This window comes from Pteronotus mesoamericanus, unplaced genomic scaffold, assembly GCF_021234165.1.
Source record: "Pteronotus mesoamericanus isolate MK-2021 breed Mesoamerican mustached bat unplaced genomic scaffold, CSHL_Meso_final scaffold_174, whole genome shotgun sequence".
Taxonomy (NCBI): Eukaryota; Metazoa; Chordata; class Mammalia; order Chiroptera; family Mormoopidae; genus Pteronotus; species Pteronotus mesoamericanus.
Genome location: NW_026555309.1, coordinates 46,659,422 through 46,670,809, shown reverse-complemented (window position 1 = coordinate 46,670,809; position 11,388 = coordinate 46,659,422). Strand labels below are relative to the sequence as shown.

The following is an 11,388-nucleotide window of genomic DNA, read 5'->3' as shown; positions in this document are numbered from 1 at the left end:
CCGACCTCTTTTCCCTTAGGTTATCAAATAAAATTGACAAAAACCAACACAATAGCCATCCATCGTGGATGAATAAAAATTATACCTATTTTTTTGTCAGATCGGCAAAAAACATATTTTTGGGTGTGCCGCAGAACTTTAGAAATTAGGTCATGTGGGCCATGAAATGAAAAAGGTTGAAAATCGCTGCTCTAGACCCTCCAGACGCCGTGCGGGCCGCCACCGCCTCGGGCCCCATGCCCAGCCGCCCAGCCCCACGACCTGGCACGGGCGGGCAGGACACAGAGCGGCCAGAGGGGCCAGTGGGGGTGCCTGAATCTCCACCCATGTCCGTGCAACACACCCGCGCTGGGCTGGGATGAAGACGCTTCTGTCCTCCGGGAGGGGCCTCCCTACAGGCACCCCGAAGGCTGGGGCAGGCCTGGACTCTCTGGTCATTCGGCCCTGGGCAGGGCGGAGGGCAGAGGTCCGGGGTCCTGCTCACTTTGCTCCAGGCAGCTGGAACCCGGGGCCCAGGCTCTGGAGTCCTGGGATGGAATGCCACTGAGACCAGGGGGCAGGGGCAATGCTGACCTCACAATGGCGGGGTCTGCTGTCCCCCGCTAGCCCGCTGCCGCCGCCATCGCTGCTCCGGCCGATGCCTGGCATGTCCCTCCTCAGCAGCTACGAGGGTCTGCGGCAAGAGATCCAGCGGCTGGCGCAGGAGAACGAGGAGCTGCGGCGGCTCGTGCAGCTGATCCAGGAGAACCAGGAGCTGAAGCTGGTGCTCAGGAACCGGGGCAGCAGCCTGGGCTTCTGCAGCTCTGGGCTCCTGGCTGGGGTGACCTCCAGCCCCCGACTGCCCCGGCGCAGAACCATCAAGTTCAAGGATGCTGAGAGAGGTCAGCAGCGCAGAGGCTGCAGGGGCACCCCTCCTTCAGCTCGTGCCTAGACAGGGAAAAGGAGGGGGCTGGGACGCGTGCCCTGGAGGAATACGGGACAAAGCAAGGGCCCGGGCGGGGGGTGGGGGGCTCCTTTAGTAGGTGCAGGTGAGAGAAGGTGGCCTCACGGAGAAAGTGACATTGGACCAGAGTAGGACGGAAGTGTGGGGGACACGAGGCGGGGCGGGGGGCGGTTTCCAGGTGAACATCCGTGCAAAGGCCCTGAGGGGGCAGTGAGCTGGGTGTGCGGAGCCAGTGCTGGTGGGGTGCAGGGCAGACCCGGACCAGGCAGGCTCTGTGCAGCGCCCCCACCTCCGCCTTGACTGACGGAGGATGGGCTGGGAGGGACCGTCCTGGTGAGCAGCGCCTGGCGGCCGAGCGCAGGGCGTCAAGGGTGGTGGGCTCCAGATGCACACCTGGCAGGACTTTTGTCAGGTTGGGGTGGGGTGCCAGAAAGAGGGATACCATCCAAAGTGGCTCGTAGGGTTTGGCCCGAACGCTGCAAGTGGGCAGCTGCCCCGGAACAGGCCGGTGGCAGGTGACCCCCAGGCCTCACGGAACTAGCTCCACGCTTCGGGGCCTCTGGCCAGTACAGAGTCCAGGGAACACGCGAGTGGGCGTTTGGCGCAGGGCCTGACGGCCTGACCTGGAGGCGGGCCTGGGTGGGGCGGGGGAAGGGACGCGCGGGCACCGCACCGCCCCGCCCCGTCCGGGATCTGGCTGGAACGGCCCCGGCCGGCTGTCCTTGGGTGGCTCGCGGCAGAGGGCGGAGGGGGGGGGGGGGGGGACGGCTCCGGGCAGGCCCAGCCTGACGCCACTGGGAGAGCCGGGCGCGCCGGGACCTATCGTGCAGGGGGCGGGCCCGCTTCCGGGCTGGGGCGGTGCGGGCCGGGCGTACGTCCCGAAAAGACGGCGAGCGACGCGGAGCCGCCGGCCAGGTGGGCCCAGCGCCGGGACCTCCGCGACTTCCCTCCAGGGCTGCGTGGCCGCGCCCCGCAGAACCCGGCCGCGACCCCGCCCCGCCTCCTGCGCGGGCTCCGCCGGTCCGTGTCCCCCAGGCCTTGGCCCCAAGGTCGGGCCACTGGCAAGTGGAGCTCCCCTCACCCGCTCCAGCCTCGCGCCTCCTCATGCTGAAGGGACCCAGGCCCCGCAGGACTGCCGGCGGCTGCCCCTCCTGCAAGGCCCGCTTCAGGCCCGGGGACCCCCGCCGCCTGGCGCCCGGACCCGCCCAGCTCTGGCCCTGCCTCAGGCGGCCCTCTGAGCGCGGTCCTGCGGCTCTGGCTCCTCGCAGAGCCCCTCCTGGGCCTGGAATCCCTATCCCCACTCTGCGCGGGCTCCCCACCTGTGGGTGAGCCCCCGTCCCTGCCAACACCCCCTGCCTCTGCCCAGTTCTCCCAGGACTACACACTGAAGAGTCCCTGCGGGACTCCAGCCCCGTCGCCATGGGCAGCCCCGAGGGGCGCTTCCATTTTGCCATCGACCGGGGAGGCACCTTCACAGACGTCTTTGCCCAGTGTCCAGGGGGGTATGTGAGGGTCTTGAAGCTGCTCTCCGAGGACCCAGCCAACTACGCGGACGCCCCCACCGAAGGCATTCGCCGCATCCTGGAGCAGGTGGCCGTGGCGGGACTGTGGGGCAGGGAGGGACCCCATGGCCAGAGGCCTGACCCCAACCACGTGGTTCCCAGGAGGGGGGCACGCCGCTGCCGAGGGACCGGCCCCTGGACACCAGCCGCATCGCCAGCATCCGCATGGGCACCACAGTGGCCACCAACGCGCTGCTGGAGCGGCGGGGGGAGCGGGTGGCCCTGCTGGTGACCCGTGGCTTCCGAGACCTGCTGCACGTGGGCACCCAGGCCCGCGAGGACCTCTTTGACCTGGTGAGCTCACCCATGCCAGCAGGTGGCGGGGTCCCCTTGAGGCGCGCAATCCTCAGAAGGGTCGGAGCCAGCCCACAGCCACCAGAGGCAGAGAGGAGGTTCCGGGCCCCCCCAGTGGAACGCGGCGCCCCCCCAGCGTCAGAGTGGTGGTGCGCTGTGCTCCTCCTGTCTGCCCCCACGCCCTGTCCTGGGCCCCAGGTGTGAGGCAGCCCAGGCCAGCCCGTCCAGGGCGCGGGAAGGGAGTCCGCCCCACCCCCACCCCCGCTGCCGGGGGAAGGAGCTGTTTTGGGGCAGGGCAGTCGGCCACATGCAGGTGCCTGGGTGGGCCGCCCCGTCTGTCCCCGGGCCTGTCCACTGGCCTGTTGGGACAGAGTCCCTCGCCTGCACTGCCCGCCCGTGCAGGAACCCCGCCCACCGCGGGCCTGGGCCCCGCTGAGCCTCCGCCCCGCCCCCCCCAGGCGGTGCCCATGCCCGAGGTGCTGTACGAGGAGGTGCTGGAGGTGGACGAGCGCGTGGTGCTGCGCCGCGGGGAGCCGGGCACCGGGACGCCGGTCACAGGTGTGTCCTCGGTGTCGGGCTCTGGGGCAGCATGGCCTCCTGGGTCTTCAATGGCGACGGCTTCCCCACAGGCTGCACGGGGGACCTGCTGGAGGTCCAGCAGCCCGTAGACCTGGGGGGCCTGCGCGGGAAGCTGGAGGGGCTCCTGTCCCGAGGCATCCGCAGCCTGGCCGTGGTGCTCATGCACTCCTACACGTGAGTGGGAGCTGGCGGGTGGGGGGTGGGGAGCCGCCTGGGCAGGGGCGGGCGAGGCTGGGGGGCGGGGCTGAGTGGAAGGTGCAGCGCTCTCGGCCGTTGCCTCAGGTGGGCCCAGCATGAGCAGCAGGTGGGCGCGCTGGCCCGGGAGCTGGGCTTCACGCACGTGTCGCTGTCCTCGGAGGCCATGCCGATGGTGCGCATCGTGCCGCGGGGGCACACGGCCTGCGCCGACGCCTACCTCACTCCGGCCATCCAGCGCTACGTGCAGGGCTTCCGCCGGGGCTTCCAGGGCCAGCTCAAGGTGAGGCCCCGCCCCTGCCGCTACCGCCGCAGCGCGCGGGTGCCCAGCCCCTCACCGCCCGCTCGCCTGCCTGCAGGACGTGCAGGTGCTGTTCATGCGCTCTGACGGTGGCCTGGCGCCCATGGACTCCTTCAGTGGCTCCCGGGCTGTGCTGTCCGGCCCCGCCGGGGGTGTGGTTGGCTATTCTGCCACCACCTACCAGGCAGAGGGTGGCCAGCCTGTCATCGGCTTTGACATGGGAGGTAGGAGGGCCAACGGATGGGGTCCGGGGCGGCTCAGCGGCCAGGCCTGCGGGGCGACTCCTCACCAGCAGCCCCCGCAGGCACGTCCACCGACGTGAGCCGCTACGCTGGGGAGTTCGAGCACGTCTTTGAGGCCAGCACAGCAGGTGTCACCCTCCAGGTCCCCCAGCTGGACATCAACACAGTAGCAGCTGGTGGGGGCTCCCGCCTCTTCTTCAGGTCAGCCCCCGCCCTTGGCTGGGACCCCGTGCCCAGCCTGCCGTCCCATCTCCAATTCTAGCTGTCCCTCCCCCAAGGTCCGGCCTGTTTGTGGTGGGGCCTGAGTCCGCAGGAGCCCACCCTGGCCCTGCCTGCTACCGGAAAGGTAAGGTCACTTGCAGGACCCTCCTGTGCTGCCCTGACCCGCCCGCCCGCCTCTTCAGCCTCGCCCCCACTGCCCACACCTGGTCCCCCGATTCCAGCCCCCAACCCCACACCGTGCGCCCCCCCCAGGGGGCCCCGTGACAGTGACAGATGCTAACCTGGTCCTGGGTCGCCTGCTGCCGGCCTCCTTCCCCTGCATTTTTGGGCCGGGAGAGGACCAGCCCCTGTCCCCTGAGGCCTCCCGGAAGGCCCTGGAGGCTGTGGCCACCGACATCAACAGCTTTCTGACCAACGGGCCTTGCCCAGCCTCCCCGCTGAGCCTGGAGGAGGTGGCCATGGGGTTCGTGCGTGTGGCCAATGAGGCCATGTGCCGGCCCATCCGCGCCCTCACGCAGGTACACCCGCGTTCGCCCTTGCCTCCCCGCCCTGCCACCGCCCCTCCCACTCAGGCAACCCCACGGAGGGGTGGGGTTGGGAGCCTGACGGTACTTGAGCGCCCGACCCTCTTCACCCTCGTCTGGCCCCCTGCAGGCGCGAGGTCACGACCCCTCGGCGCACGTGCTGGCTTGCTTCGGGGGCGCTGGCGGGCAGCATGCCTGTGCCATCGCCCGGGCCCTGGGCATGGACACTGTGCACATCCACAGGTGTGTCTGGGCCTGCGGCATGTGGCCGAGGGCGGGGACCACCTCCGGGGGGGCTGCCCTCACAGCCCTGTGGCCCTGCCCTGCAGGCACAGCGGGCTGCTGTCGGCCCTGGGGCTGGCGCTGGCCAACGTGGTGCATGAGGCGCAGGAGCCCTGCTCCCTGCCCTACGCGCCTGAGTCCTTCCTGCAGCTGGACCAGAGACTGAGCCGGCTGGAGGAGCAGTGTGTGGACGCCCTGCGGGCCCAGGGCTTCCCCAGGTGGGGGCCTAGGGGGCGGGCCGGGCTGGGCAGAGGGCTTGCAGCATCCCAGGTGCCGCCCCCGTCCCGACCCGCTAGTTCAACCCCTGACTACCCAGATGGGGCCGGCCCCTTAGGGAGGACGGACCGTGAGGCCAGAGGAGCAGCACAGGCGCCCTCGCAGGGTGCCCTCTGTGAATGTCCTGCCTGGCGACCACGACAGGTCCCAGATCAGCACCGAGAGCTTCCTGCACCTGCGCTACCAGGGCACGGACTGCGCGCTGATGGTCTCCGCCCACCAGCACCCGGCCACTGCCCGCTCGCCCCGTGCTGGCGACTTCGGGGCAGCGTTCGTGGACAGGTAGGCAGGCACGTCACCTGGGAGCCCCGGCGGGTGGCCGGCCGTCCTGGCCGCCTCGCCTGACGGCCCCCTTGGGTCGGTGGTGCAGGTACATGAGGGAGTTCGGCTTCATCATCCCCGACCGGCTGGTGGTGGTAGACGATGTGCGGGTGCGGGGCACCGGCCGCAGTGGCCTTCGCCTGGAGGACGCCCCCAAAGCCCAGACCGGGCCTCCCCGGGTGGACAAGGTTGGTGGCCCCGCCTGTGCACACCCACCTACACCCTCAGGGGCACTGGGACACGTGTGGAGGGACGTCCCGGGGACAGGTGCTGGGCCTGGAACCTCACTCACCCCCCGCCTCTTCAGGTGACCCAGTGCTACTTTGAGGGGGGCTTCCAGGAGACCCCCGTGTACCTGCTGGGAGAGCTGGGCTACGGGCACAAGCTTCAGGGGCCCTGCCTCGTCATCGACAGCAACAGGTCGGCTGAGGCCTAGCTGGGTGGGGCCGCGGGGCCGCGGGGCCGTGGGCTGGGGCCGCAGCTGCGAGGGCCTGCGTGAGCTGTGGGAGCCTGGCGGGGGGTTCTGCCCGACGCTGCAGGGGTCCGAGGGGCTCTGGGGTCCCGTCATGGCTGGGGTGTTCCCCGGCCAGGGGATGTGCAGTCCCTGGTTGGGACTGTGGTCTGGCCCTGCCCCCAGCACCATTCTGGTGGAGCCCAGCTGCCAGGCGGAGGTGACCGAGACCGGGGACATCCGCATCTCGGTGGGGGCCGAGGCTGCCAGCACGGTGGGCGCCCAGCTGGACCCCATCCACCTGTCCATCTTCTCGCACCGCTTCATGAGCATCGCTGGTGAGTGGCCCTGCCGGCCCCTGGCCCTGCCGCCGGCCTCATCCGGTGCACGCTCTGCCTCCTGGGCAGAGGTGGGCACAGCAAGTGTCACCCGGGGAAGGGACAGGCGCAGAATCTTGGCTGGTGGCAGGGTGGGCACGGTGGCCCTGGCTCTGGGATGGCACAGGCCCCCTGCACTGGCAGGCCTTGGGAAGCGCGTGGTCCTCCTCCTATTAGCGGCCCTGTGCCCGGGGGTTGCCTTCTGTCTGTGTACGGGCAGTGGGCTCAGCACAGCGACCCCACCGCCACAGCGTCAGGCTGAGGGCACCAGGCTCTCACCATGCGTGGCAGGGCAGCTGGGCATGGGGCCCAAGGTCCTCGCTGGTCCTGGCTCTGGGCCTCAGGTCCGGCCTCCCCATGCCCGGGGCTGAGCTGCGGGAGGGCGGGGCCCGCGGCGCCGGGTCACTCTGTTCCTTCAGAGCAGATGGGCCGCATCCTGCAGCGCACGGCCGTCTCCACCAACATCAAGGAGCGCTTGGACTTCTCCTGCGCCCTCTTCGGGCCCGATGGGGGGCTGGTCTCCAACGCCCCCCACATCCCCGTGCACCTGGGCGCCATGCAGGAGACCGTGCAGTTCCAGGTGTGTTGGGTCCCTCTCCCTGCCCTTCTCGCCTGCCCCACCTCTGCCCCACCCCCTCCACACTGCTGACCCATGTCCCGGCTGCAGATCCGGCACCTGGGGGCTGACCTCCACCCTGGCGACGTGCTGCTGAGCAACCACCCCAGCGCAGGGGGCAGCCATCTGCCAGACCTGACCGTCATCACGCCGGTGAGGGCCGCTGCCCGGGAACCTCGGGGCGCAGGGAGGCCACACAGCTGACCGCAGCTCTCCACTCCTAGGTGTTCTGGCCGGGACAGGCTCGGCCCGTGTTCTACGTGGCCAGCCGCGGACACCACGCAGACATTGGGGGCATCACGCCAGGCTCCATGCCCCCGCACTCCACCACGCTGCAGCAGGAGGGCGCTGTTTTTCTGTCCTTCAAGCTTGTCCAGGGAGGAGTCTTCCAGGAAGAGGGTGAGCGGCAGTGGGTCTGGGGCGGGGACAGGGTTCAGGGGGCTGCACGCATGGCTGCTGCCTACAGCCAAGCCAGGCCGGACCCTGGGACACAATCCGCCGGCCCAGACCTGCCTCGAGGCTGGGGGAGCCAGGTGGTGACGTCTCTCAGAGATGACCGGAGGAGCTAAGTTCTGCCTGGGCCCAGGAAGGCCTCATTGGTTTTGAGGGGGGGGGAGTTGGCCAGGACACTGAAGGGACCAGGCACAGCGTGGCGAGGAGCCTACTTCAAGGTGTTCAGTCTGCACTTGGTTCGCACCAGGTGTGGGGGCCGCAGAGAAATAGCAGGGCTGGGGCTGCAGGCCCTCGGAATGCCTCCCCGCGCCCGGGGCCGAGTCCCTGGGTGGTGGGGCAGCCGGGCGGCTGTGAAGGGCTCCAGCGGGTGCCCGCGGGTCCGCTTGTTGTACCATGACAGCCCCGGCCACACGCAGAGTGGGTGGGCGTCCCAGGTGGCCGGGACCCTGCGCAGGGGCAGTGGGGCGGGACAGCTGACTGGAGGTCAGTGCTGGTCTTGATGGGGTTCGGGGTGAGGGGACCGGGTAAGGACCAACAGCTGGAGGACGGAGGCCCTGGCTCTGAGCGGGCACAGAGCAGCGGCAGGGAAGGTGGGTCAGCGCTGGGGGGGAGGAGCCTCGGAAAACACAGAGCAGGTGTGAGGCTGTCGCGTCGGAGAGCGGGGGGCATTCCGGAGTGAGAGGAGGCGACCCAGGCAGGGCAGAGGATGGCGTCATAGGGCCACAGGCTGCCGAGGACATGAGTAGGGTGGCCTCGGTCTGGCTGCTCCCTTGGTCAATCAGGGGCGAGGGCAGGGGGCACGGTCAGGGAGGGGCATGCGTGTGCAGAGGACCCAGTGGCCAGGGAGCCTCAGAGAGGACCTCGGCCTAGGCTTGAGCGCAGCTTTCCTGAAGCGAGGAACGGCCCCTGGGCCGGGACCTGCACTGCTGGAGGGGGGCTGGGGTCTGCACCCGGTCTGTCGGGGGTCGGTGCACAGGCGGCCACCTGGTGCTCTTTCAAAGTGGGTGGTTTGTGGGTGGCTCTGCGGGGGCCCATGGGGGCCACAGGGCAGAGGACAGTGTGCATGGGGGACGGTTCAGGGACGTGGTTTTGCTCCTGGGGACAAGGAGGCAGGCCCAGAAAAAAGCCTGAAAAGAGCGGGTCCAGGAGGTGGGGAGGCAGGACAGGAGGGAGTGAAGGAGCGAGGAGACTCTGCCGAGGGACAAATGTGCCCTGTCGCCCTCTGCTCCGGCTGCCGGCCCCAGCCCAGGGTGTGTGTGGGGGCGGAGGCGTGGGAAGGAGAAGGTTCAGCAGGTGAGAGGAAGCTGTGGGTCTCCGGGGTGCCGGAGGGAGTGAGCAGGGTCAGGGGGAGCCAGTGAAGGGCCAACATGGGGCCCCACAGTGCCCAGCAGAGGTGCGGCAGGCGCGGAGCGGGGCGCCAGGCAGCCCCCAGGGTGGAGGGTGGCTCAGTGGTGACTCCCTCTGTCCAGCGGTCACCGAGGCCCTGCGGGCCCCAGGCAAGATTCCCGGCTGCAGTGGGACTCGGAACCTGCACGACAACCTGTCAGACCTCCGTGCCCAGGTGGCAGCCAACCAGAAGGGCATCCAGCTGGTGGGGGAGCTCATCGGGCAGTACGGTCTGGATGTGGTGCAGGCCTACATGGGCCATATTCAGGTGGGCCCGGGAGCAAGAGCCAGAGGGCAGCTCTGCGCCAGCCCCCAGGCAGCGGGGCAGGGAGGGAGGGTGGCACCTGCTCCCCCCCCCAGGAGGTGGTATGGCTGCCTCTGAACATGATCCCTACCAGGCAAACGCTGAGCTGGCTGTTCGGGACATGCTTCGGGCCTTTGGGACCTCCCGGCAGGCCCGGGGCCTGCCTCTGGAGGTGTCTGCGGAGGACCACATGGATGACGGTTCCCCCATCCGACTCCGCGTGCTTATCAACCTGAGTCAGGTCTGGCTGCGGGGAACCGGGGTGGCCGGAGGAGGCGGATGGAGCGTCTGGGGTGTGGTTGCCTTACTGCTGCTGACCTCCCCTCTGCGTGGGCAGGGCAGTGCCGTGTTTGACTTCAGCGGCACTGGGCCGGAGGTGTTTGGCAACCTAAACGCACCGCGGGCCATCACGCTGTCTTCCCTCATCTACTGCCTGCGCTGCCTGGTGGGCCGTGACATCCCGCTCAACCAGGTGTGCAGACATGTCCTGTGTGTGCAAGGTCAGCAGGTCCACCCCAAGCCCCAGGTCACCCTCAGGTGAGCCTGGGGCGAAGTCAGCCCAGCAGCCCAATAACGGACTGATGATCCTAGAGGTGCTGGTAGTGGGTGGACGTATCTCCCAATTGCCCCTGAGAGCTGGCCCCTCCCTGCTCAGGGCTGCCTGGCGCCAGTTCGAGTCGTGATTCCTAAAGGCTCCATCCTGGACCCGTCCTCAGAGGCGGCCGTGGTGGGCGGCAACGTGCTCACGTCGCAGCGCGTGGTGGACGTCATCCTGGGGGCCTTCGGGGCCTGCGCAGCCTCCCAGGTACGGCAGGCGGGAGGGCGCCGCTCGGAATTGCTGGGGATGGGGCAAGGGGAGGGCCGCGGGCTGCGGCGCTCAGGGAGCGGTTGCCGCCCGGCCCGCAGCGATCGCTTGTCCCCACCAGGGTTGCATGAATAACGTGACCCTCGGCAACGCCCATATGGGCTACTACGAGACAGTGGCGGGCGGCGCGGGCGCGGGTCCCGGCTGGCACGGGCGCAGCGGCGTGCACAGCCACATGACCAACACGCGCATCACCGACCCCGAGATCCTAGAGAGCAGGTGCGTGATGGGGGCGGGGCTGGGGGGGCGGACGCCCGGGGGCGGAGCCGGGGCCGCCGTGCGGAGCCATTGGCCTGCGCAGGTATCCCGTCATCCTTCGTCGCTTCGAGCTGAGGCAGGGGTCCGGGGGCCGCGGCCGCTTCCGGGGCGGCGATGGTGTCATCCGTGAGCTGCTCTTCCGCGAGGAGGCGCTGCTGTCCGTACTGACCGAACGCCGCGCGTTCCGGCCCTACGGCCTCCACGGTGAGCGCCTCCCTCGACCCCCATCCCAGCCCAGCGCCTCTCCCTCATCCCAGCCCAGCGCGGTTCCCCTCCATCTTCTTCCTCCCGCCGGGTCTCCCCTGTCTCCTTAGCAAGCCCTCCTATGCCTCTCTCTTCTTGCCTTCTGGGCCACCCCACACCTCGCCTTTTACTGCAGGGGGTGAGCCTGGTGCACGTGGCCTAAACCTACTGATCCGCAAGGACGGCCGGACGGTGAATCTGGGCGGGAAGACATCGGTCACCGTGTACCCTGGGGTAAGGATCGCCATCTGTCCCGTCCCATCTCCATCCCCACAGCGGCTCTCATCCCAAAGAAGGTGAACGGAGTTGCAAAAATAACCACTCAGTTTAATTTGGCTCCTTAAGGAAAGGGGGCAGCAGACCAGGCTCCACGGCTCTGGCTGGTTCTGTGGATGCGGTGCTGTGGGGATGGCGCTGCAGGGGGAGGTAGGTGGGGGCTGTGCCTGTGCCGACCCTGGTCCTCTGCTCCACAGGACGTGTTCTGCCTCCACACACCAGGTGGCGGGGGCTACGGGGACCCCGAGGACCCCGCCTCGCCTCCCACGCTGCCCCCGCAGCCCCCAGCCTTCACTGAGCGCGGCAGCGTCTACGAGTACCGCAGGGCCCAGGAGGCTGTGTGAGGGCGGGCCCACACAATAAAGACCCGTTCAGTTGCCCTGCTCCTGCTGCGACTTGCCAGGCTCACACTTCGCCT

The 11,388-nt window shown here is 69.2% G+C and overlaps 1 protein-coding gene across 2 annotated transcripts; it reads left to right on the top strand.

Annotated features, from left to right (window-relative positions):
• The first annotated feature begins 1,784 nt into the window (after window positions 1–1,784).
• Window positions 1,785–11,367, top strand: OPLAH (5-oxoprolinase, ATP-hydrolysing). Of its 2 annotated transcripts, none has more exons than XM_054590591.1 (27): window positions 1,785–1,858; window positions 2,310–2,533; window positions 2,608–2,799; window positions 3,258–3,357; window positions 3,429–3,552; window positions 3,661–3,856; window positions 3,933–4,098; window positions 4,179–4,317; window positions 4,395–4,462; window positions 4,591–4,856; window positions 4,993–5,105; window positions 5,192–5,362; window positions 5,565–5,702; window positions 5,791–5,929; window positions 6,049–6,161; window positions 6,379–6,530; window positions 6,989–7,149; window positions 7,237–7,338; window positions 7,410–7,584; window positions 9,108–9,292; window positions 9,423–9,569; window positions 9,666–9,800; window positions 9,984–10,133; window positions 10,255–10,412; window positions 10,495–10,655; window positions 10,831–10,928; window positions 11,168–11,367. In XM_054590591.1, exons 2-27 carry the CDS (start codon window positions 2,363–2,365, stop codon window positions 11,312–11,314), a joined length of 3,867 nt encoding a protein of 1,288 aa, XP_054446566.1. In that variant the 5' UTR covers window positions 1,785–1,858; window positions 2,310–2,362; the 3' UTR covers window positions 11,315–11,367. The 2 variants fall into 2 exon arrangements, with proteins under 2 accessions (XP_054446566.1, XP_054446567.1); XM_054590592.1 differs by lacking the exon at window positions 1,785–1,858 and adding an exon at window positions 1,868–1,992.
• Window positions 11,368–11,388: the final 21 nt, after the last annotated feature.

Excerpts from the sequence above, each read along its gene's own strand:
- OPLAH (XM_054590591.1), top strand. The coding sequence starts at position 2,363 with ATGGGCAGCCCCGAGGGGCGCTTCCATTTTGCCATCGACCGGGGAGGC. Across the intron at positions 4,099-4,178 it reads CATCGGCTTTGACATGGGAG|GCACGTCCACCGACGTGAGC; the intron begins GTAGGAGGGCCA and ends CAGCCCCCGCAG. Across the intron at positions 10,134-10,254 it reads GGGCCTGCGCAGCCTCCCAG|GGTTGCATGAATAACGTGAC; the intron begins GTACGGCAGGCG and ends TGTCCCCACCAG.